This window comes from Neofelis nebulosa, chromosome 17 (genome assembly GCF_028018385.1).
Source record: "Neofelis nebulosa isolate mNeoNeb1 chromosome 17, mNeoNeb1.pri, whole genome shotgun sequence".
Classification (NCBI taxonomy): Eukaryota; Metazoa; Chordata; class Mammalia; order Carnivora; family Felidae; genus Neofelis; species Neofelis nebulosa.
Genome location: NC_080798.1, coordinates 38475399 through 38499897, shown reverse-complemented (window position 1 = coordinate 38499897; position 24499 = coordinate 38475399). Strand labels below are relative to the sequence as shown.

At 36.9% G+C, this 24499-nt stretch overlaps 1 protein-coding gene across 5 annotated transcripts in view; it reads left to right on the top strand.

Annotated features, from left to right (window-relative positions):
* Window positions 1-24499, top strand: part of CDH8 (cadherin 8) — a 361133-nt gene that overhangs the window by 150943 nt on the left and 185691 nt on the right. For 4 of the 5 annotated variants that reach the window (XM_058706098.1, XM_058706099.1, XM_058706102.1 and 1 more), the window contains one exon: window positions 6296-6415. The exons of the other annotated variant lie outside the window; for it this stretch is intronic. In XM_058706098.1, the coding sequence (XP_058562081.1) occupies window positions 6296-6415 (120 nt within the window). The remainder of the gene's footprint in view (window positions 1-6295; window positions 6416-24499) is intronic. 5 annotated transcript variants of the gene reach the window in all.

Below are 24499 nucleotides of genomic sequence, written 5' to 3'. Positions count from 1 at the left end.
AAAATAACCAATGCCTGCTGCATCATTGCTGTGACCCGTTAGGCCTCTGATCTTCAGAATGTGTGAATGTTTAAGGAAGACGTTTTCAGATGATAACGCGGGGCACTCTATCCATGGACTTTACGTACTGAGCTTGCATCTGGGTAGCCAGAAGGTCAAAGCAAAAGTTTGAAGATGGTAGCAGGAAGGCCAGGAACATACACCTTTCTGAATTTCGGTAATTGCAGGGCTTCTGCTGCTTTATTTTCCCACCTGCTATCAGAACGCTTATTCTCTGAAAATGGATTGCAAATGACTCTTTGCAAATGGGGTTTATGTTCTTCTCATCATAAGAGTTTTCGCTTTTCCAGTGTGCGCATTTTCACGCTGCACCAAACCTTTGTTTTCCTGCTCAGGGTGTCAGCACCAGCATTTTTCTTTCTGAATAATGTGCAGAATTGGTGTGCTGACTTGCTCATAAAAAAGTATAGTCTAGCTAACAGAGCTGCACTACCCAAACCCAACATCTTATTTTCCCGAAGGCCTTTCATCTTAGTTTGTCAGCAAACTGGAACCTCTAACCTGACAGTGTAAAATTTTTGATGGTTAATTTTGCTTGTAGTGTTTGCTGTCATTATAGGGGGAAGACTTGTGGGCCTTGCTGCTAACGGGAGGGAACTTTCAGGTGTGGCAGGAGGCAAATGATACCGTGAGCCTTCTGTTAATTAAAATCCAAGTGCATGTTGGCAAATATCACTTATACAAGAAACTAAATGCAGAAAAATGGGCTTATTAAAAGCAGAATGCACCTTGGAATTGACGTATTCATACTTGAATTGATACAGCAGGATGCATTGTGGTGACAGGGATCATTTTTGTTGACAACAGCTGGAAATACAACGGCTATATTATTATAATTAGGATCGGCATCAAGTTGGATTATAATAGGGGCTTTCTTGGAGAAATGGCACAGTGTCAAATTTATAGTCACCAGCTAAATGAGTCTCTTGTATCCTCGACAAAGGGACAGAAACAGTTCCAAATGAAAACACAAACAGAGAATCCTGTTGTTATATTTCCTGGGTATTACGCAGGGTCCTATTTATCACACACCAACACTTGCCGCTTTGAAGAAACATTATCCTGCAAGGTTTACACTTTTCAATTTGCCTCTGTGGTCTGCATTCTGCATGCATTTCCATGGAGAAGCCGACACCACAGCTTGACTAGAAATCTTTTCTGCTGCAAGATTAACCTCAAAGCATCCATTTTCCCCCCTCTGGGTAATCACTTGACAAATGCATCCACAAAACCTCTACACACATCTATTCCATTGTACAGGTGCATCAACAGTCTTGAATCACTATTAGGAGAAATATTATCCTTGACGGGAAGTAGAGCTGCCTTTTCATTTCCAGATGTCTAAAGTTGAAGGATGTGGATTTCCCGGGAAGCCAGACATCAGGCAGAAATATCATGGATGAGGATGTGGGTAAAATCTTGCCTTAGCTACGTCGCATTGCTCGGGACAGTAGTTCATCTTCAAAAGAGTATGGGATTTGCATGGGCCGAGAGATAGGGCATTGATTTGAATGCCACCCATTCACATAACAGTGAGAAACTTGTGCTGATGATGTGCCCACTGCCTGGCCCTTGTGCTTGCTACATCCAAACACAGTTTACTTTTGAGTCCACAGCAGTTTTATACTACAGAGGAAACTGACGTGAGATAAACCAGATGGGAGCAAGTGAGATGGAGTGAGTGTGTATGTATATTTTCTAAGTTAGTTTCTTATTAAGGGCATGAACATATTGTTACATTTGGGAAAGTCTTTCTGTGTTTTCCCCTCAAATTTAAGGAAATATACTACTATTAATTAGGCACAACACTTAGAAATGACAGCACCCACCACCACTTAAAATGGTAAAAGATGAGTTTGTTTTTCAGTCTCTCATGCACATACACATAATGTACATATAATAACAGTGACAGCAAGGTCTCAGAAATATAAAATGTCAATGACTCTTCATTACTGTTTGCATAACTTATTACATTTAATTAACAAGCCTAGGCCATAGCAGTTATTTTACCTTCTTTTTTGCAGATTAAGAAATCAAAGCTTAGAAAAGTTTTGTTTCTTTGGCCAAGGACACAAGACTCCTAGAAGTTGAACATGGGTATAAAACAAGTGTTCCGGTTCAACATAGTATGACTCCAAATTTATCTTCTTAGTCTCTTTTCTCTACGTAATATCATCCCATTTGATTCTCTCACAGAACTTTAAGGTGTGCAGAATGAAAAATGATTGTCTTCAGATATGCAAAAAACTAAATCACAGAACATGGAAATTATGGAAATCTGGTCCCTTCCTCCTGCCTCAGTGTTTGGTAATGTGATGGGACAATAAAAGAACATCAGGTTACAGTAATCAATGAAAACAAATAGAATCATCATCAGTCTGGCATTAGTGAAGTTCCCAGGAAAGATCCCTAAATTCCATTTAAGGAAAAATCATCTCCGTGGGCCTTTATGCACTATGAATGGATTAAAAAAACCTTCAATATATAAACAAATCTGAGTGAGAATTCTTCAGAATAATCATGATAGAAATTAATGTTTCTTTGTAGGGGAGTGAAGTCAAATTATAAAAAAGTCCGGGACCCACTACAGTCATTCTGAACAATGACTTAAGAGTTGCCTGAGAAGACTTTTAAAAATACTCCACCACCATCCCCATATTGCCATGCCATAGATCTGAAAGGTACCCCAAAGATCTAAATGTTTTTCAACCCAGATTCTAAAATGTAGGCAGAGTTGGTGCCCATAGGCTTAGCATGTGGTCATTTCTGTGCTCAGCGTCTATATAGATTATTTAGTGTGACTCTCACAATAATTCTGATGTGTATTGTAGATTTGAGATTGGTGGGTGAGGCAGGTTAAATGATTTGCCCAAAGAGACGAGTAATTGTTTCAGCGTAGATTGGAAGTATCCCATCTGCAAAACCGTGACCCACATACTTCTCCACCCAAACACACCCACTGCACACATATATGCAGTGATTCTGTCATTGTTCACAAATTTGTTTGATTGATTTATTTTTCTGCATAAAGGTGTTTCTCAATTTAAGTCACCTACTAGCAGGTAATTTTAGTGATGATAGGAATTTTTGACTATTTGTTCACTTCTTTGTTTCCTGTGCCTAGGCAGTGGTTAGAACAGAATTAGCTTAATATCATATTTGAGTTCATTTTTCTCAAACAATGATAATGTGTTACTTCATTATGGTGGGGGGGAGCATTTCTCCTAAAAAAAAAATAAGACAACTCAACAAAGCAAAACAAACAATTATTTCACAGACTTCTGCTTGGAAGAGTTCACCCTTTCTTATGAATCTCTGGACTATTAGCTCTCAGTAACTCCTGAGTCTTTTTCTTGGTATTCATTCTTTTTTTTTTTTTCTTTAACTTTTTCCGAACTATTCTTAGAGAAAAGGGACAGAAAGAGTTCTGCATACCCCTCACTCAATTTACCCTCATTTGAACATCTTATGGAAACTTAATACAAGGGTGAAATCAAGAAAATGAGCATCAAGATCCATATTTATTGTTAATGTTTTATCACCCCCCTAACTGGACTACTGCTGTAACCGCATATCTAGTCTGATCTCCTAATCTTGTATATCGCTTGCTCCAGTTAAATCTGGGGGCACTAATCCAGGAGAACAGCGTAGGATTGGTCTCTCACTGAAATACCTTTTCTGTTTCCTACAGGAAGAGCCAATACTCCCCATCTGGGCACTCAAATGACCTCTGCATTTTGCACTCCAGCTTGCCTCTCCAAAGTTAGCTTGATGACTGATTTTTTCCAATCAGATCTCCTCCTAAAATGTATTTATTTCACTTTCTTCCTCTTACCTGGAAGGTTTTTCCTCCATTTCTTTTCCATCCCACACAATATTCAAATAACTACAAATATTGTACTTTCACGTGCTCATCTTTACCAGCTAGTTGATGAGTTATTTTTGAAAGTGAGTCTTATTTTTTTCTTTGATATTGTTCCCAGTGTCTGATGGAATGTATTACAAAACCAACACGAGGTGTTTTTTTTTTTTTTTATCACTGTAGATTTTGTAGCACCTCTGAATCATAATGCTGAGTAGAAATTCCAATTTTACAGGACTATCAACCGCTCAATGAATAGTATTACTACATTTTCATGTATAGTGACCGTAATTCAAAACCCTTAATAACATTGTGATTGGCAAGATCTTGCAAAAGCTCTATCCTATTTCAGTAAACATGGAGGTATGCTACTCAGATCCGCCCTTCAAATTGAAACATTCTTCCCCCATGCTGCTTGAGAGTGTTGATGATTGGCATCTCAGAGCTGAAGGTCATCCAGTTGAAGAGAGCTGCATGACCCAAGACCAAGCCTCCATTCTCAGAGGGGTTCCCACATCCAATAACTGGACAGTGCTGGAGTCTAAACGTCTGGCCCCATTTCCTCAATGACCATGTCAGGTATAGAGTGGCCACTGGAGTCTGTGAGTGCATCACAGACCAAGGGCTGGTTCCACCCAATATTGTCCTGTTCATTTCCCCACAGGTATCAGTTGAAGAGAACTCCCTGGTAAAAATTCTGCAATTAGGAGCATCTGGGTGGCTCAGTCAGTTGAGCGGCCAACTTCAGCTCGTGCTGTGATCTCACAGCTTGTGAGTTTGAGCCCCGCATTGGGCTCTATGCTGACAGCTCAGAGGCTGGAGCCTGCCTCGGATTCTGTGTCTCCCTCTCTCTCTGCTCCTAACCCACTCGCATTCTGTCTCTGTCTCTCTCAAAAGTAAATAAGCATTAAAAAAAATTCTGCCATTAATCTGAGAGTCTACTTGCTAGGGAGCTTCTCTGTGACACTTAGATACCATTTGTCGTTAAATCATCAGATGATTTATTCATTTGCCCATTCATTCAATTATCAGTGTTTGATAATTACAGTAAAACCTTGGTTGGCAAGCATAATTCCCTTCCAGAACCATTCTTGTAATCCAAAGCACTTGTATATCAAAGCAGATTTCAAGAACCATTGGCTCAGTTGTGATCATGTGAAATTCAGCATCACACACTTCTTGTATTGCAAGACATTGCTCGTTAATCGAGTTAAAATTTATTAGAAATGTTTGCTCGTCTTGTGGAACACTCACAGAACAAGTTACTTACCATCCAAGGTTTTACTGTATTATGTGTCCAACCCTTACTGGATTAAGGACATTGACCCTGTCCTCACAGAACTTGAAGCCTGTCACCACACCAGACATCTCCAATTGCTCCCAGTTTTAGCAGTTTCCAGAATTTCACACAGTCTTTCAGACTACTTTGCCTTTACTTATGCTTGACTTATTGCTTGGAATTCCTTCCTTGCCATTCTCATGATTAAACTCTACCTGTCTTTAATAATGTAAGTCAAATGCAACGTCTCGCAGAAAGCTGTCCTGTCCCTGCCCGCCCTCTCTGTGGAGTGAGAGTTCCAGACATGGTGCTATTGCATTCAGCTGAATTTTTATGTGTGTGTGCACCAGTCCCCTCTTCTTCCCTTCCACCACCAAACTGTATACTCCTTCAGTGTAGATCTTATCTTAGTATCTTTACTTCATATCAGGCAAGCTGTATGTGCTCAATTGCTGAAGGAATGAGTGAATAACACAAAGAAAATGAATCCGAAAAAAAAAAAGTTTTGATTCTATTATCCATAAGGCGTAATTACCTAAACATGCTGATTAATTGGTGGTTCCAATCTAATTTTATATTGTAAAGAATTAGATAAAATGAATGAAATATTCCTCTGATATTTCTGTGCAGTTTTTCTAGCAGCCATTTTATTCAGGTGTCTTCAGTTTTAGTTTTGCAAAACTTAAATGTTACATGTGATCTGATTAATTTTGTGTTTCATGTTTCTTTGATATTTTTCCTTTCCATATCCTCCAAGCCCACATGAATCTGATAGGTGTCTTTAAAATGAAAACAAAAAAAGAATCTTAAATAATATTGATTCTAAAAGGGTTATCTTTATATAGTGCTCCAGCCCAGCAGTACTCGTTCTTTTAAAAGACTTGGATAGTTTTGAAGTTATGACAGAGTAGTTTTTGAAGAGATTTCTTATTTTCCTTATTCCCACACATGGATTTCTGTATGATATGCTTGGCAAAATTTAGCTCTTGGCAAAGGATAATGTGTTAATTATTATCTTTTCTCTCCCTCTTTTTCTTCTTTTTTTCCTCTTTCTTTCATTCTTCCTTTCTTTCTTTCTTTCTTTCTTTTTTTAGGTACGTCTGTCACTAATGTAACAGCTACTGATGCTGATGACCCAGTTTATGGAAACAGTGCAAAGTTGGTTTATAGTATCTTGGAAGGGCAGCCTTATTTTTCCATTGAGCCTGAGACAGGTTTGTGGCCTAAATTTTGAATTCTATTTACCATGTTATTGCTTCAGGGAAACACTTTTCTTGGGATTTGGATTATGAAATGTCATGGTTAAGTACTTCACTGCCTGTATCAATAATATTTGAATGTGTTATTCCTGGGCAATGTGTGCTACATGGCAAGCCCAACAATCATTTTGATACTGATTAAAACAAATTGCAGACCCATTATAGAATATCACCTATTTAACAGATGGCCTGGCACCATTTTTCATCCTGGGGGAAAAATGTGTTTATACATCAGGCACACTTAAATATCAGATTTAAGAATAAAGCCAGTTGCTTATTGGCTCTGTGATTCTTTGTGAGTAATACTTACAAATCTTTTTTAAGTTTCAATTCCCCTATCTATAAATTGGGTATGGAATCTATTTAATAGTGTTAGAATGAACATCAAATCAGGTAATAAATATCGACCATATAGTGCATGACATGTGGTAATCATCCAATGGGTGGGTATTATTATGTTTGCTATTAGGTTGCTTATTTATAAATCAAGATACTGATATCTACCCGTTAGAGATCTTTATGACCTAGTGGTGGTGGTAGTAATAAGAGTATTGCCAGTATTCGACCCAACCAGTATCCTGAATCTGGTGGTACAGATTTTAGAAATCATTAAGTTAGTTTCAACAACAAAACAAAACTTTTATAGCACACTTAAAAATTATTAATAACAGTGTCTTTTGCATGAATTTTTATTCTGTGTCTTGTGGTTCGGTCTGCAAATTTTCCAAATTGACAAATTCAATACATAGCTACGTATAGTATAGGTATAATATATTTTCTCTGATTCATGAGTTTTCAGTATTATTGAGATAAATTTCCATGTCTTACCAGTAAGTCAATTATTAATAACTTAAAAATTTAAAGCCTCTCTTTGCTTTTTTTTTAAACTCAAAGAGTAAAATCCTCATGCATTTAAAAGTGAGAAAAAGTGCAATTTATATATAAATAGGTCATGTCTTAAAATTGAATTTAGATTTAGGAACAGGAAGGAACTCTTGTAAAAGACATTAATTAGGGGCATAATTACATACTCTTCCTCAGAGAAGAGAGAAGTCTGTTATAAACTTCATCTCATTTGGGCTCCTTGATGACCCTAGGGGAAGTGTCAGAGAAGGCAGTCAGCTGAAAGAGAGAGAAAAAAAGAGGGAGGGAGGAAGGGAGGGAGGGAGAGAGAGAGAAGTCTGGAGATGTCCTGTTGGCCAAAGTCACAGTGACAGAGTTGGGAGTAAAACTGGGACTCATCCCCAGGTCCTTAATTTCAAAACCATCTTTGAACTTTACTTTCCTAGGGAATAATTATGGAACAGAGGCTTCTGTAAAACAAAACTGTGTTGATGGCTTAAGTGGAGTTGAATCGTCTTTTCCTTTGCTCCTTGACTATTTGTCCACTTGGATCATTTTGTTCACCAGGCCCAGCATAATCCAGCAAAAATGTATTCAGCATTCACTGTGTGCCAGACATTGAATTAAATGTAAGGAGAAAAATTCACAAAGGCTAATGTCAGCCTTTGAGTATCACACAATCCATTTTGGAAGACAGATTTTTGCTTTCAACATAAATACAAGGGAGTATGGTGCTAACATTTAAATAATTCATATATCAAGAATAAATTACTATGAGGTATAGATGATAAAAGTCCCCTAGTAAGTCAGAGGATTTGGGTACTTTTAAGTCTCATTGACATCTATTGCCATTTGCTTAATCAAATGTCAGCAACATTTAATATTTACATTTTTACCCAGCATAATGAGTGTCTTTCTCAACATAGATTTATTTTAGCTTTATCGTTTCTAATTTGAAAGATACAAAATTATCTGGTTTTATATTTTAGAAAGTTTATTCAGAACCCATTGTGGGAAATAAAATGGAGAGAACGGATACTTTGAGAATGTATATAGAAATTGCTTAATCGATATTGGTTGAGTGAAGTTGAGATTTTAAACTAAAACAGACACAATGCAGAAGGAAATAGAGGCTAAATTCAGTAATCAGTAGTAAGCCTAAGTTCTTTTGCTGCAACACAAATATGTACAAGTGAAATATAAACACTTTTGTGTGAATACCTGCATAATTACACTTAGGTGTGTTCAAATGAAAGCAGAGTGTAAGTTGTTCCCATTACAAGCTAAAGTTGCTTTGTGAGTCCCTTTCTCTGTGTTTTTAAAAATATTTTTGAAACTGGTATGAATTTTTTTGAGTGTTTGTGGTAGAAAAGGGCATGTTATGCATAAATTGATTAAGAAGACTTTATCGAACTTTTATGTCAGAAAAATATAGAAAAAAAGGGCAAAGACCATTGAGCATTTGGGCTTTTTATTTTATAAGCAAATGGAAAGTAAATACACTTTCTGGCAACCAAAATATGTGTACCAGTTATGTCCTCTGGAAAAGACATTGAGACGGAATGAGGAGAAGAAGTGGCTTAGTGGGGAAGGGCTATGAAAGATCAAAAAAGCACTGTCTTAGTTCTGGCTGCTATAACAAAATACCTTAAACTAGGTGGCTTATAAGAAACAAATTTATTTCTCACAGTTCTTGAGGCTGGAAGTCTCAGATCAGGATGCCTGCATGGTAGCATTCCAGTGAGGGCCCACTTCCAGGTTGCAGGTGGCAGACTTCTTGTATTCTTGTAAAAATAGAGCTAGCTAGCTCCCTCGTCTCTTTGTATATGAGCATTAATACAGTGATCACATTGCCTCTTTTTTTTTCTTTCTTTTTAGTGTTTTAAATGTTTATTTAGTTTTGAAAGAGGCAGAGGCAGCATGAGCTGGGGAGGGGCAGAGAGAGAGGGAGACACAGAATCCAAAGAAGGCTCCAGGCTCTGAGCTGTTAGCACAGGGCCTGACGTGGCACTTGAACTCACGAACTGTGGGATCATGACCTGAGCCGAAGTTGGCCACTTAACTGACTGAGGCACCTAGGCGCCCCTGATCGCAATGCGTCTTAAAGTCCCTGCCCCCAAATGTCATCACATTGGGGATTACATTTCAACATAAGAATTTTGGGAGGGAGATTAACATCCAGCCCATAAGAGGCCTGAAACAGGATTAGGCAGGGCAGCCCGTCATACTGCAGTGCAGATCTGATACCCATGCAAGTTAAACAGAGAGGAACAGGAAAGGCAGTGCAGATTTGACAGCATCTTGGCCAAACCCATGGGCGTCCCTGGAGCAAAAATGGCTCTTAAAAGAAACCCATAATTTACAAACATGGGTAGGCTTTAATACAGTCTGGCCATGCTCAGTCTTTGGCTCTGATGTGTCTGGGAAGAAGAGTCCTCAACTTGCAAACTAACACTAACCCTAAAGGTGCTTCAGCTGGAAGATGTCAGCTAAGTATACTCTTAGGCAAATTCTTTGTTAAAGAGAAATCCAAGCAGTGGTTCTCTGTGGCTGTCACAACATGTTGCAAACACAAAAGAGTAAATAAATTTGCCCTATCAAGTCAGCAAATGTGATGTTTAAAACAGTAATGTGCAGGATTGGATGAGCACTGGGTGTTGTATGGAAACCAATTTGACAATAAATTTCATATATTAAAAAAAATAAAAATAAATAAAAAAAAATAAAACAGTAATGTGCAGGATTAATATGTGCTTGGTAAATTACTTAGTCAAAACCTAATGGTAAAAGTATTAATAATTACATTTATTGAAAAAAATTGAAGGCTATGTATCAAAACCATTAAGAATGTCCACTAATTTTAGGGGCGCCATAGTGGCTTAGCCAGTTAACCGTCTGATTTTGGCTGAGGTCATCTCACAGCTCGTGAGTTTGGGCCCTGCGTCGGGCTCTGTGCTGACAGCTCAGAGCCTGGAGCCTGTTTCGGATTCTGTGTCTCCCTCTGTCTCTGCCCCACCCCTACTTTGTGCTCGTGTGCTCTCTATCTTTCTCTCAAAATTAAATAAACAAAAAAAAAAAAAAAAGAAAAAAGAAAAAATAAAGGAATGTTCACTAATTTTGACCTAGGGATCTAAATTCTAGAAAAATAAAGAAATATTCAGGGATGAGCCCAAATTCATTACAAAAGACCTGTATACCCCTACAACTCTCATAGATGCCATCCCTGTACATAGTTGGTCTGTCCATGACTTCAGGAAGAGATGCAAAATAACTGAGACAGAATATGCTGGTTTAAATACCAATACACATTTCTACTGTGGAATTGTTCAGTTCCTTTTTTTTTTTTTTTAATGTTTCTGTATTTTTGAGAGAGAGTGTGTGTGTGGGGGGGGGGAGGGTGGGTGGGTGGGTGGCTGGGTGAGTATGAGCAGGGTGAGCAGGGAAGGGGCAGAGAGACAGGGAGACACAGAATCCAAATCAGGCTCCAGGCTCTGAGCTGTCAGCACAGAGCCCTACATGCGGTTTGAACCCATGAACGTTGAGATCGTGACTTTAGCCAAAGTCCAATGCTCATCCAACTGAGCCACCTGGGTGTTCCTTTTTTATTGTTATTATTGTTGTTAAAGAACCAGGATAGTGAAATTTGTATTTTGGTAATAATTTTGAAAAAATTGTTTCTCCTTAATTTAAAAAGAAATTTAAAGACTTAAAATGTTTAGAGCAGTATTTGGTTTAGAATATAATTGACAGAGAGGGACAGAGATATCTCATATATCCTTTGCCCCACAAATGCATAGTCTTGCCCATTACCAGTATCTTTCACCAGCACAGTACACTTTTACCAAGGATAAACCTACATTGACACATAATAATCACTCAAATCCATAGTTTGCCTTCGAGTTTATTTTTGGTATTGTACATTATATAGGTCTAGACAAATATATAAGGATATATATCATTGTAAGGATATATATCAGTATAAGGATATATATTACTGTAATACCATACATATTTTCACTGCCCTAAAAATCCTCTGAGCTCTTTCTGTTCATCCCTCCCCTAATAACCCTTGGCAACTACTCATCTTTTTATTGTGTCCATAGTTTTGCTTCAGAATGTCATATAGAGTATGTAGTTTTCTTTGATTGCCTTCTTTCACTTAGTAATACGCATTTGAGTTTCCACCATGTCTTTTCATGACTTGATCACTCATTTTTAAAAGTTTATTATTTTTATTTTTTACCATTTAATTTATTTTTTTTTTAATTTACATCCAAGTTAGTTAGCATATAGTGCAACAGTGATTTCAGGAGTAGAATCCTTAATGCCCCTTACCCATTTAGCTCATCCCCCTCCTACAACCCCTCCAGTAACACTCTGCTTTTCACCATATTTGAGAGCCTGTTATATATTGTCCCCCTCCCTGTTTTTATTTTATTTTTGCTTTCCTTCCCTTATGTTCATCTGTTTTGTATCTTAAAGGCCTCAGATGAGTGAAGTTATATGATGTTTGTCTTTCTCTGACTAATTTTGCTTAGCATAATACCCTCCAGTTCCATCTACTGTTGGATTGGTAAGTTGCAAATGGCAAGATTTCATTATTATTTTATTTTATTGTTTTATTTATTTTTGGGACAGAGAGAGACAGAGCATGAACGGGGGAGGGGCAGAGAGAGAGGGAGACACAGAATCGGACACAGGCTCCAGGCTCCGAGCCATCAGCCCAGAGCCTGACGCGGGGCTCGAACTCACGGACCGCGAGATCGTGACCTGGCTGAGGTCGGACGCTTAACCGACTGCGCCACCCAGGCGCCCCATGATTTCATTATTTTTGATTGTCATCGATCACTCATTTTTTTAAGAGTTAAATAATATTCCTTCTCTGGGTAGATCACAGTGTATTTATCCATTCATTGGCTCTCGGACTTCTGAGTCCTTCCATGTTTTGCAAATTATGAATTAAGCTGCTTTAAACATCGATGTGCAGGTTTTCATGATGATGTAAGCTTTCAACTCTTTGGAGTAAATACCACAGAGTGCAATTGCAGAATTGTCTGGTGAGAGTATATTTAATTTTGTAAGAAACCTCCACATTATCTCCTAAAGTGTCTGTACCATTTTGCATTCCAGCCAGTATGAGTGCAAGTTCCTGTTGCTGCCATTTCCTCACCTAAATTTGATATTGCCAGTGTTCCAGATTTGGGCCATTATAATAGATGTGTAGTGGTATTTCATTACTTTAATTTACATTTCCCTGAAGACATGTGATGTGGTAAATCTTTTTGTAAGTGTATTTGACACCTCTATGTGTTCTTTTGGTGTCTGTTAAGGTCTTTGACATATATTTTGAAATTTTTAAATTAAAAAAAAATTTTTTAACGTTTATTTATTTTTGAGACAGAGAAAGAGAGAGAGCATGAACGGGGGAGGGTCAGAGAGAGAGGGAGACACAGAATCTGAAAGAGGCTCCAGGCTCTGAGCTGTCAGCACAGAGCCCGACACGGAGCTTGAACTCACAGACCTGAGATCATGACCGGAGCGGAAGTCAGACGCCCAACTGACTGAGCCACCCAGGCACCCCCATCTTTGACATATATTTTTAAATTTTTTTTTCAACGTTTTTTATTTATTTTTGGACAGAGAGAGACAGAGCATGAACGGGGGAGGGGCAGAGAGAGAGGGAGACACAGAATCGGAAACAGGCTCCAGGCTCCGAGCCATCAGCCCAGAGCCTGACGCAGGGCTCGAACTCACGGACCGCGAGATCATGACCTGGCTGAAGTCGGACGCTTAACCGACTGCGCCACCCAGGCGCCCCTTTGACATATATTTTTAAAAACTAGGCCCTTTGTTTTCTTATTGTTTAGTTTTAAGAGTTATTTGTGTATTTTAGATAGCAGTCCTTTATCAGATATGTTTTTTGCAAACATATCCAAATTTGTGACTTGCCTTTCATTCAGTGAAATACAGTACCTTTTACAGACCAGGGATTTTAAGTTTTAATCAAGTCTAGCTTACCACTTCTTTCTTGGTTTGTGCCTCTGGTGTTATATCTAAAAAGTCATGGTCGGGGCACCTGGGTGGCTCAGTCGGTTAAGCGTCCGACTTCGGCTCAGGTCATGATCTCGCGGTTCATGAGTTCAAGCCCCACGTCAGGCTCTGGGCTGATGGCTCGGAGCCTGGAGCCTGTTTCAGATTCTGTGTCTCCCTCTCTCTCTGACCCTCCCCCGTTCATGCTCTGTCTCTCTCTGTCTCAAAAATAAATAAACGTTAAAAAAAAAAAAAGTCATGGTCATATGCAAGGTCATCTAGATTTTCTCCTATTGTCTAGGAGTTTTATAGTTTTGTGTTTTACATTTAGGACTGTGATCCATTTTGAGTTAATATTTGTGAAGGGTGTGAGGTCTGTATTTGGATTCTGTTTTGTTTTTGCATGTGGCTATCCAGCATCATTTGTTGAAGAGATTATCTCTGCTCCACTGCATTGCCTTTGCTCCTTTGTCAAAGTTCAGTTGATGTTGTTTATGTAATCCCATTATGGGCTTTCTATTCTATTTTGTTGACCTATTTGTCTGTCCTGTCACCTATACCACACTGTCTTGATTACGGCAGCTCTGTGGTAAGTCTTGAAGTCAGGAAGCATCAGTCTTTCTAATTTGTTCTCCCTTAGTATTTTGTTGGCTGTTCTGGGTCTTTTACCTCTCTATATAAACTTCAGAATCAGTTTGTTGATATCCATAAAATAATTTGCTGATATTTTGATTAGTATTGCATTGAATCTCTACATTAAGCTGGAAGAACTGACATCCAGATGTTTCTGAGTCTTTCTGTTGATGAACATGGAATATCTTTCCATTTTTTAGTTATTCTTTTATTTCATTCATTGGAAGTTTGCTGTTTTTCCTCATATAGATCTTGTACATATTTGTTGGGTTTATATTTAAGTACTTTAGTTTTGGGGGTGCTAACATAAAACGTATGGTGTTTTTAATTTCAAATTTATTGTTTTTATATAGGAAAACATTGGCTTTGTATCCTGCAGCCTTGCTCTAGTTTATTACGAGTTCCTGAAGGTTTTGTTGTTTTTATTTCTGTCGATTCTTTTGGACTTTCTGCATAGATGATCATGCCATATGTGAACAATGAACATTTTATGTCTTCTCTCCCAATCTGTGTATCTTTTATTCCTTTCCTTGTCTTATTGTATTAGTAAGGACTTACCAGCACGATGTTGAAAAGAAGTGGTGAGAAGGAACATCCTTGTCTTGGACCTGATTTTAGTAGGAAATCTTCAAGGTTTTCACCTTTATGTATGCTATTAGTTGTAGGGTTTTTGCAGATAGTCTTTACTGAGTTGAAAAGTTCCCTCATGTTCCTATTTTACTAAGAGTTTTAAATCATGAATGAGAGTTAGATTTTGTCAAATACTGTTTCTTCACCTACTGATATGATCATCTGATTTTTCTTTTTTTAATCTGTTGATGTGATAGATTTTATTAATTGATTTTTGGGTATTGACTCAGTTTGGCATATCTTGGATAAATCTCATTTGGCCATGACATATAACTCATACTACTTTGGATTCAATTTATTAATATTTTGCTGAAGATTTTGTATCTATGTTTTTTATAGATATTTGTTTATAGTTATCATTTCTTAGAATGTCATATGATTTTGGTATTAGGGTAGTGGTGGCCTCTTAGAATGAATTAAGAAGTATTTCCTCTGCTTCTGTCCTCTGGAAGAGATTGTAGAGAATTACTATAATTTCGTTATTAAGCGTTTAGTAGAATTAGAATAACCCGCAAACGCATCTGGGCCTGTCCTCAGTTCATTTTTATATCAGGATTCTGGCCTTACCAGCAAGAGCCAGACTTGTAGCTATAATCAGTATTGTGACAGTGAGCATCCTCTCAGCAGGCTATGGGACTTGAACATATTTATGAAATTTATAAAGAAGATTTCCCATTGGCAACTGTTATCAAGTTATTGATACTAGAGTATTTTTAATAATAATAAAAAAAAAACAGAGCACAGGAGACAAAAAATCCCCTATGTGTCTTATTTTATCCTCACAAGAATGCTAAGAACAGAACTCTGGACTTTGGAAAAGAGAAGTTCTGCTATCCCCTTACTTGTTACATACAACTTAATGGAATTATTTTCTGTTGCCATAGCACCTCAATCTCTCTACCTCAGGGAGCACTCCTTCTCTTGTTTCAGGAATAAATTTGAGATTACAGAAAGATTTGCCATTTGTTTTGCTTTTTATATTATTTCAGCTTATCATAATCAGTAATTATCTTACATACTGATTTTTTTTTTTATATTTTGAAGTTAGTTCTAATGCTAGAATGTATAATCCATGAAGGAATGGAGCTTGCCAGATTTGTTCCTTATACGTCCCTATGCCCAGCAGAATGTATGGCACCTAGAAGTCCTTCAGCAAGGATTTTAAACAGGAAGACAAGGAAAAGAAAAGCAAAGGATGGATGGAATGGGGTAGAAGGCAGGAATGGATTAATAGAAAGAGAAAAGCTTGCTATAACTCATAGAGAAGATGTGTGATAAACCAGGTAGGGAATGCAGCTTGGTTTTTAGTCTATATTTCTTCTATTTGTTCCTATGGTGGGAGTAGCCCTACTGTAACCCCAGATGTAGTTTTGTTGTGGTTGTTGTTGAGATTCACTTAGAGCTAAAATTCATGCCATTTCCAAGTCTCATACCATGTCCTAAGTGTCTAGCCAACACAGTGCTATTCTTGTGCTTGCAAAAATGAGCCTTGAGACTGTGATAAACTCTTGCTCAGATTTAATTCAAGATCACATGTTGAGATAGAAAAGGGCCATCACACAAGGAAAGAATGGTTATTAATATATTCTCTTATTCGAGAGGTCACTGTGATAATAATGATAACAACAACAACAACAACAACAACAACAACAAAAACATGCAAAGGAAAGTATTGGTGTGTTTCCAGTTTTCTAGGTGGACAGAGCAATAAGCCAGACTGTAGAGGGAATAATTTCTGTCTCTATGCTACAAATGACAGAATTATATTTCAGAGAGAAAGGTAAAATGCTTTCCACATCTATCAATAAAATTCCCTGTCAAATTATAACAAAAACAGGAAGAATGACAAGAATATAAACCAAAAGTCTTCTTTATTGAACACCTATTATGTTCTTGGCATTGTGCTAAATGGGTTTGCATGCATTATCAAATTTATTTTAATTTATCGCACACAGTATTTTGAGATAGTTTCTCATGTCATCTCAGTTTTACTTATGAGAGAATGGAATGAGGGTTAAAATTTATATTTTTTTACACAAGGAGCTTGAAGAAAGATTCTAAGTCAGTCTGTCTGATATCAGTCTCCAGTTTTTCAACAGTCTCCTATATTCCCATAGGACTTCCAAGCAGTGTAGCTGAGCCCTAGGGCTATCATTGGTGTAGAGGAAAGGGACCTATAGAACTTGCAAAGTCCAGATATACTTCATACCTAGACATAGGAGGCAGTTCGGTGTCAAAGAAGATGTAAGCAGTAGTAATTGTAAAATGAATTATCATTTTTTATGAATAGCTTCAAAAGGCTGAAAATAGCTTATTTGTATTCTATAAGTACCTTCTTTTTTTGTTTTCCCCTTCATGCTACCCTCAATACCATATGTTTGCTTACAACATTGTGAGCAAAGACAGGGAGAAATGTGGCATCTATTTAAAAAGCACCAGTTTAAGGACAGCAGTGAGAAAACAGTTGCAGTCTATCCTAAGTGATTGAAGATGGAAAGTCTAAATGAAATGCAAGGCAAGTGAATGATAAATGCTTAATTATCCACAGAAACCAAGGTAAAGTTGCAGGACAGTTTAAATGTTGCTCTAGGCAAGAAAGAGTGTGAAAAATGACCTGCTTAAAAATAAGCTAACTTAAATCATTGACCTTTTTTTTTGAAACTCAGAACATCGTTCTTCGTTGGATACAAATAACATTTGTCTCAGTAGAACTTGTAAAAAATGCGCTAAGGAAAAAAAATACTCTTTGGGGAAAAAAAATCCATGTAATGAATGGTTCTCTTTTAGAAAAATCAAGATAACACATGGAGTCTTTATGAAATGCCTTCATGGAATTGAGTCATTTTTATGCATTCTGAGTCAAAGTGATAAATTGCAAACACACGGGGTCTCTTTTTAAAACATCAGGATTGGGTGGATTATTATTTTCATTGCCAAAGGGACCAGCCAAAGAATGTCCTTAGTGCAGATCTTTGAGAAGAAATATTCAGATAAATTCAGGCAGACCAACAATGCTAAGATGTAAGTGAGAATGTCTTTGTAATTCACATCAATCAATATTTACTGTCAACACTCTGATAGGTCATGTTCTGGGCATCAAGAGTGCAATGTTGTGTATGGTAAATCCTAAAAAGAGATGCATATCGACAACTTCAATGGTGTGATAACATAGAACACGTGCCAGAATTCATGATACAGGGATGGAGCAAAATGCCACCTAAGCAAACGGTAGAAAGAGAAGAACAAGGGAACCTTTTAAAAGGCTGTGTTCTGAGAAAATGGTGGCACTTTAACCAGTGATTAATAGGGTAAACTGTTAAATAAAGCCTTACAGCAAGAGGAAATCAAAGGTATATGTGGTCACGGGAAAAAAAAAAATTGGATACTGAGAAATTAAATAGTTTTCACTTAGAGGTATCAGAAGGTTTTTTTGTTTTTGTTTTGTTTTTCCCTTAAGAGATTGTTCTGTATGAAATAAATTTATACCAGAATTTAAAAATCCAAGCTCCCACTAATTTTCTGCATGATTTTTGCATGAGTACCATCACCTCTTGGGACTAAATATCCAATATTAAAAAACACCGATATCATTGCCATTTCCAGCATCCATAATATTGGGGTTAAGGAAGCACATATTCCATACTTTGCTTTTGATCTCTGCAAACTGAGAGTTCCTTTAATATTATTAATTTTTATTTTTATCGAATCAAGAAAAATGATTTTGGGTAGGATATCTCCAGTTACAGCAGCCCAAAGATTTTGTTTGCGTTAATGGTAGATAGAAAAGTATTTCTGCAATGTTAAATACAAGACACCCATTTCTATTGAAACTACTGGATTTGGAGTGGAAAGTTTGACTGAAAGGTAAGAATGCCATGGAAATGAGGAAGGTGGCATTTCCAATTGCCTAAGGAAGTTACATCATAGGGGATAAAAACCCTTTCCTACATGCTGGCCAAAAGCTGAGGCATCTCCACCTATCACACAGCTAACTTGCTTTTAAAATCTACAGAATACTCTACATCAGGTCTTCCTATGAAGTGGGTAGCTAGTAATGGGGAAGGGACGGGGATGGCTTCTTATATAACATGTGGAGTCTCTTTTAAGTCTCCTGGAAGGAAGGACAGGGGCTCTCCATGAAGAAGTCAGGCTTGAAGTCAATAGACAGGAGGATTTGGAAGGGAGCCAAAGAGTAATTTTCTCACCTGTGAGGATATCCTCCTGTTGTATTCTTCATCCTATTTGTGTTTCCTTAATAGTGAAGTTCATCGATTTCTATAATTTTACAGGAAAGAATACAAGCAGAGAGACATACTTTTCAAACATAATGGAGCACGCATGCATGTGTGCGCGCGCACACACACACACACACACACACACACAGTCACACATATGTTCAGAGCAACTAAACAGGGGAGGAAAGTATCAGTGTGTGAGTTTGCTTGTTTTAGGCCAAATGGGAAGATAGAGAAAAACAGTTGCCTTTTTTATGTTGCTTATATTTCAGGTAGAAGAGCCAGCAGTGGATATTGAGTAAAAATCATAGGCATTAACAAACTATGTGCCAGTGTCTTTATTTCTTATTTAATTCATATATCATGTAAAGTAGCTATTTTAAGATAAATTCTTAGAAGATGAGGATTATGAGGATCTTTGAGGTTTAATGATACGACAAAGTCAAACAGGTAACAAGTGTTTGGTACATATAGATCACAATAAATATTTGTGGAACTAATGAATGAATGAATAATTTAATGAATGAGTAATGAGAATCTAAAGCATGTAATTCTACCTGTACCTAAGTCTAAACTCCACTGTGTTGATAATAATGATGACAAAATTTAATTTTAAATATCTAATAGATCATTATCCTAATCTACTCAATGTTTATAGATAGTATTCCCAACAAATTCTACCCCTCCCCAGTTTTGCTGATGATTAAATCCTCATATCCCCAATGAGCATGACAGCTGTCTGCATGCACACACTAACTTAACAATCATTTATTTTCTTGCTTGGAATCTCCTATGGGAGGTGAAGTAGGTTGAGTAAGTTTTGTGGTCAGATTAATTGCTTTATGATTACTAAAAACAATGTCTCTACCCCAAGAACATAGAATAATTAAATATATTTGGGTAAATAAAAATAGTGTCACTTACACCTTTGGACAAACACTTTTTAAGTCCAGAGGGAGCTGTCCAGTGCTGACTGTAACTGAGGTTGAAAAGATGAATTTTTAGAGAAACCAAGGTCTTTAGATGTGCACAGTGAACAGAAAGACTATGAACCACCCAGACTCCTCAACTGTCACACTGGGGTGCTTTGGGATGGATTTAAGTGGAAGCAAAAGCAAATACTTATTCGCAATGACATCCATTCAACCTGAGCAGACCAGCTAGGATCAAGGATTTTTTCCAGCTTACTATGTATCATGTCCCTACAGAATTAAACTGTAATTTCTATCTCTATGGTGATATTCTTTCTCTCCTTTGAAATACAGCTTTGAGTTTTATTTGGACTAGTTCAAAATGACTTCATGAAGAAGGACAAAACTGTATTTGCAGTGATTTTATAGGAAAACATGGTTTATCTAAGAATGTCAAAGATTAATCAGTATCCAAGATACGTACATTTTGACAACTCTTACATCAAAAATGCATATGTATAATATCTGGTGTTTTTTGTGTTAGTATAGCAGGTTTTATATAGTTGGAGGATATAATTCTACCCTCCATCCTTTAGGTCTAACTCCATAACCCAACATTTAAGATTACCTAAAATTATACTAAACATACCATGGAAATTCAATAATTGTTTTTAAATATTGTGGTAAGTCTGACTTTAGATATACCTCCCCCAAAAAGAATTATCTAATGTTCAAATTTCCTTGTCTGGAAAACAGAGTTAAACATCATAAAATTTTGTCTATGACTGTATATGTAATTATTGGAAGCTCAGAGAGGGGATTAGTTAATATTGGACACCCCTCTCACTTAAGGTAAAAGTAGTCTCTGTGATAGGTTCTGATGTGTGAATAGGAATTCACTAAGTGGCTGTAGGAGGAGAAATGCACAAATACTTCATCTGTTTCCTTGTAAGTCATATTCCAGAAACATCTCTGTGAAATTATTTCCTCTGGGCTAAAACATGAAATATCATAATTTTTTTTGAGAAAGAGAGTTAAAAAAGGAAGAATTTCTTTTTTTTTCCACTATATGAAGTTTATTGTCAAATTGGTTTCCATACAACACCCAGTGCTCATCCCAAAAGGTGCCCTCCTCAATACCCATCACCCACCCTCCCCTCCCTCCCACCCCCCATCAACCCTCAGTTTGTTCTTAGTTTTATTTAAGAGTCTCCTATTCTTTGGCTCTCTTCCACTCTAACCTCTTTTTTTTTTCCTTCCCCTCCCCCGTGGGTCTCTGTTAAGTTTCTCAGGATCCACCTAAGAGTGAAACCATATGGTATCTGTCTTTCTCTGTATGGTTTATTTCACTTAGCATAACACTCTCCAGTTCCATCCATGTTGCTACAAAGGGCCATATTTCATTCTTTCTCATTGCCACGTAGTACTCCATTGTGTATATAAACCACAATTTTTTTTATCCAATCATCAGTTGATGGACATCTAGGCTCCTTCCATAATTTGGCTATTGTTGAGAGTGCTGCTATAAACATTGGGGTACAAGTGTCCCTATGCATCAGTACTCCTGTATCCCTTGGGTAAATTCCTAGCAGTGCTATTGCTGGGTCATAGGGTAGGTCTATTTTTAATTTTTTGAGGAACCTCCACACTGTTTTCCAGAGTGGCTGCACCAATTTGCATTCCCACCAACAGTGCAAGAGGGTTCCCGTTTCTCCACATCCTCTCCAGCATCTATAGTCTCCTGATTTGTTCATTTTGGCCACTCTGACTGGTGTGAGGTGATATCTGAGTGTGGTTTTGATTTGTATTTCCCTGATGAGGAACGATGTTGATCATCTTTTCATGTGCCTGTTGGCCATCCGGATGTCTTCTTTAGAGAAGTGTCTATTCATGTTTTCTGCCCATTTCTTCACTGGGTTATTTATTTTTTGGGTGTGGAGTTTGATGAGCTCTTTATAGATTTTGGATACTAGCCCAAAAAAGGAAGAATTTCAACTGTAAGTGTGGGGATCTTGTCTAATACTCACCATACACCCAAAGTGCCTGGCACTTTGCCTGTCTCATGAGAGTTGTTCAAGAACATACGATAAATCAACCAGTAAACATAGACAACAAAGTCAAGGATGAGCGTGCCTAGAAAATGGTCATCTTCAGAAGGATTTGGGTATGGTCAACTTTAGATCACAGGATGTTGGGGGTTTGAAAAATGGAAACTTTTAAGAAGCTTATATCTTTGTGCTCTGTTCTCATATTTAACATATATCAGCATCTAATCATCTGATTATTTAAGAACAGAAGGTATGACATTGCTGATAATAGACTAGAGACACAAGGATGTGCCCACATTTCAGGTCATTTGTATCTCTTCTTCCAGAAGCAGGGGCCTTTAACTCATTACAGTAGCATATAACTCTGGACATTATAGTCTGTTCAGAAAATCAAAAGAAGGTACCATTTATTGATTATCTAGTATATGCCATTTGTCATCGTTGTCTTAGTAACCATGTGCAGTGGGTGCTATGATCCTCACTTTACATAAAGAAAATAAAAGCTCTGGGCAAATTGATTTCTGGAAGATACCCAGGTAGTAAAAGAGCTGATTTCCCTACCTCATCTGTCTGATTTCAAGCTCTGCTACATTAGGCTTTCTGTCTTTTAACAGAGAGGATTAAGGTTGCGGGGTGGGGTGAGGAATGGTAAAAAGCAAATGTAATCAGAAAAAAAAGAAAAAGGAAAAGAAGAAAGAGATTGTAAACTATTTAATGCCCTCTGTTAGATTAACATTTATTTTAAATTCAGTAAATAAATATTTATTGATTACCTCCACTTTCAGGGACAAAATGATGGATGAGGTAGACATGGCCCTGACTTCATGGAGCTTATGGAACAACTAGAGAGATGTCAACATAAATAATTACATTATAAATACATCAATTGGATATTTCTTATTTATTGTCTGAAATGTCATGAAAAAAAAACTTGTAAGGGAATGAGATAATTGATTTATTGTTGTTGTTGTAGTAATTTGAAAGATTGGGCTGAATTTCATGAAAGGAAAGTGGAAAAAACATTTTGGATAATGAGAATAATTGGTTTAGATGAATATGAATATGGATGGTACTAGAATATTGGATAAGGAAGTCTAAAATAGAGATACTTGCAAAAATTAATTAGTCTCAAGAGAATGTCTTTCTTTTAAAAAAGAAAATACCAGGAGGACTTTCTACTTGGGGTGAAACCCTGATTCAGAAGGAATTTTGAGTATCAGGACTGGTCTTTGTCCCCTTCTAGTTAGAACATTTTGTGGTTATAATTTGGAAATAAATGGATATTTCTACTAGGTTTAATCAACATTTATAGAATAAACAGATTTTTCAAATTTGTATGTGCCTGGTACTGTGCTTAGATCAAGTGAAAGAGACAGTAGTTTTGACTTCCCATAGGTAGGGACTAAGGAACATGTGGCTATATAAAAATAAAGCAAAAATAATTTTTTTAATGGTTTAAGAGTTAGACTAGAGTCACTTCACAATTTGTGATTATGTATAATTTTCCATTCAAAATCTTATATGTGATTGTTTTATTACAAGGTAGGATGTTATATATGACCACAAGGAGCAGAAATATGGAATTCAGTAAATTAGTAATCTTAGTGTTCATAAGGTTAACAGGGTTGAACTGGTTGGTAAATGTAAACATGGCCATAATTAGATAGATCTATCTATCTATCTATATATCTGGAGAGTTTCTTTAAAAGTAGTTTCCATGAGCGGTAAAATTTTATTGTGTGTGACAGAGTACTATTAGAACTTTCTTTTCTGTGCCATTAACTTTAATAATGTTGCTGTGGTATTATCTATCTTAACAGTTACCTTTGCACTCTAACACCTGTGGATCTCTTAAAGACAGGAATTGAGATTGCCTAATTTTGCTATTTAATAACAAATCCATTCATGGACTATAAATGGAACTGATAATAATGACTGTATTTACATGATGAAACAAAATGCAAATTGGGTTCCCTTGCTCTTATTCTCAGCAGTGTATAGATTAGCAATCCCGTACACAAATAGTAATAACAGAAAAAAACTTAGTATGTAGCAGACCTTGGATAGTAAGAGCTAGAACATTAAGCAGTTGAAGGAGTTGGGGGTCACTCACTGGTCCTCAGTTCCTTTTTTTTTTTTTTTTTTTGCAAAAATGAGGTCAAGGAAAGAAGTAGTCCCATAAATTTCTCATAAGAACTTATCAGAACTTAAGGAACTTCTATGTTTTTACAGGAACACTCTATAACTTCAGTCAAGTCATTTATGTTTAGATGACTCCACATCAAAGTAGCAATCTTAGAAGAATGACCTTCTAATAACTTCAGAAAGTCATATTTTAAAAAATCTTTTTTTCCTTTTGAGGAAATGGTCTGAACAGGATTTGTTAATAATTGAGTAACAAGAAAATGTTTAGAAATGTAGTACTGGTTGTGTGCTTTTTCTCACTATGTGTATACATATCTGTAGTTACTTTATGATAATCAGAAGGAAGCAGCCTCACCACCATGTTCCATTTTCTTTCCATCAGGTATATCACATTGCAGCAATAAAATATTAGAATTGTCACAATAGAATCTATTCTGAGATGACATCATTTTATATTTAAAAATAGATACAGGGGAAAACACATTTGAAAACAGCATTTGTCTTATTTACATTTCATATGAACTCTAAAGTAATGTGCCTCCTACACTCTGGAAAATAGTTATT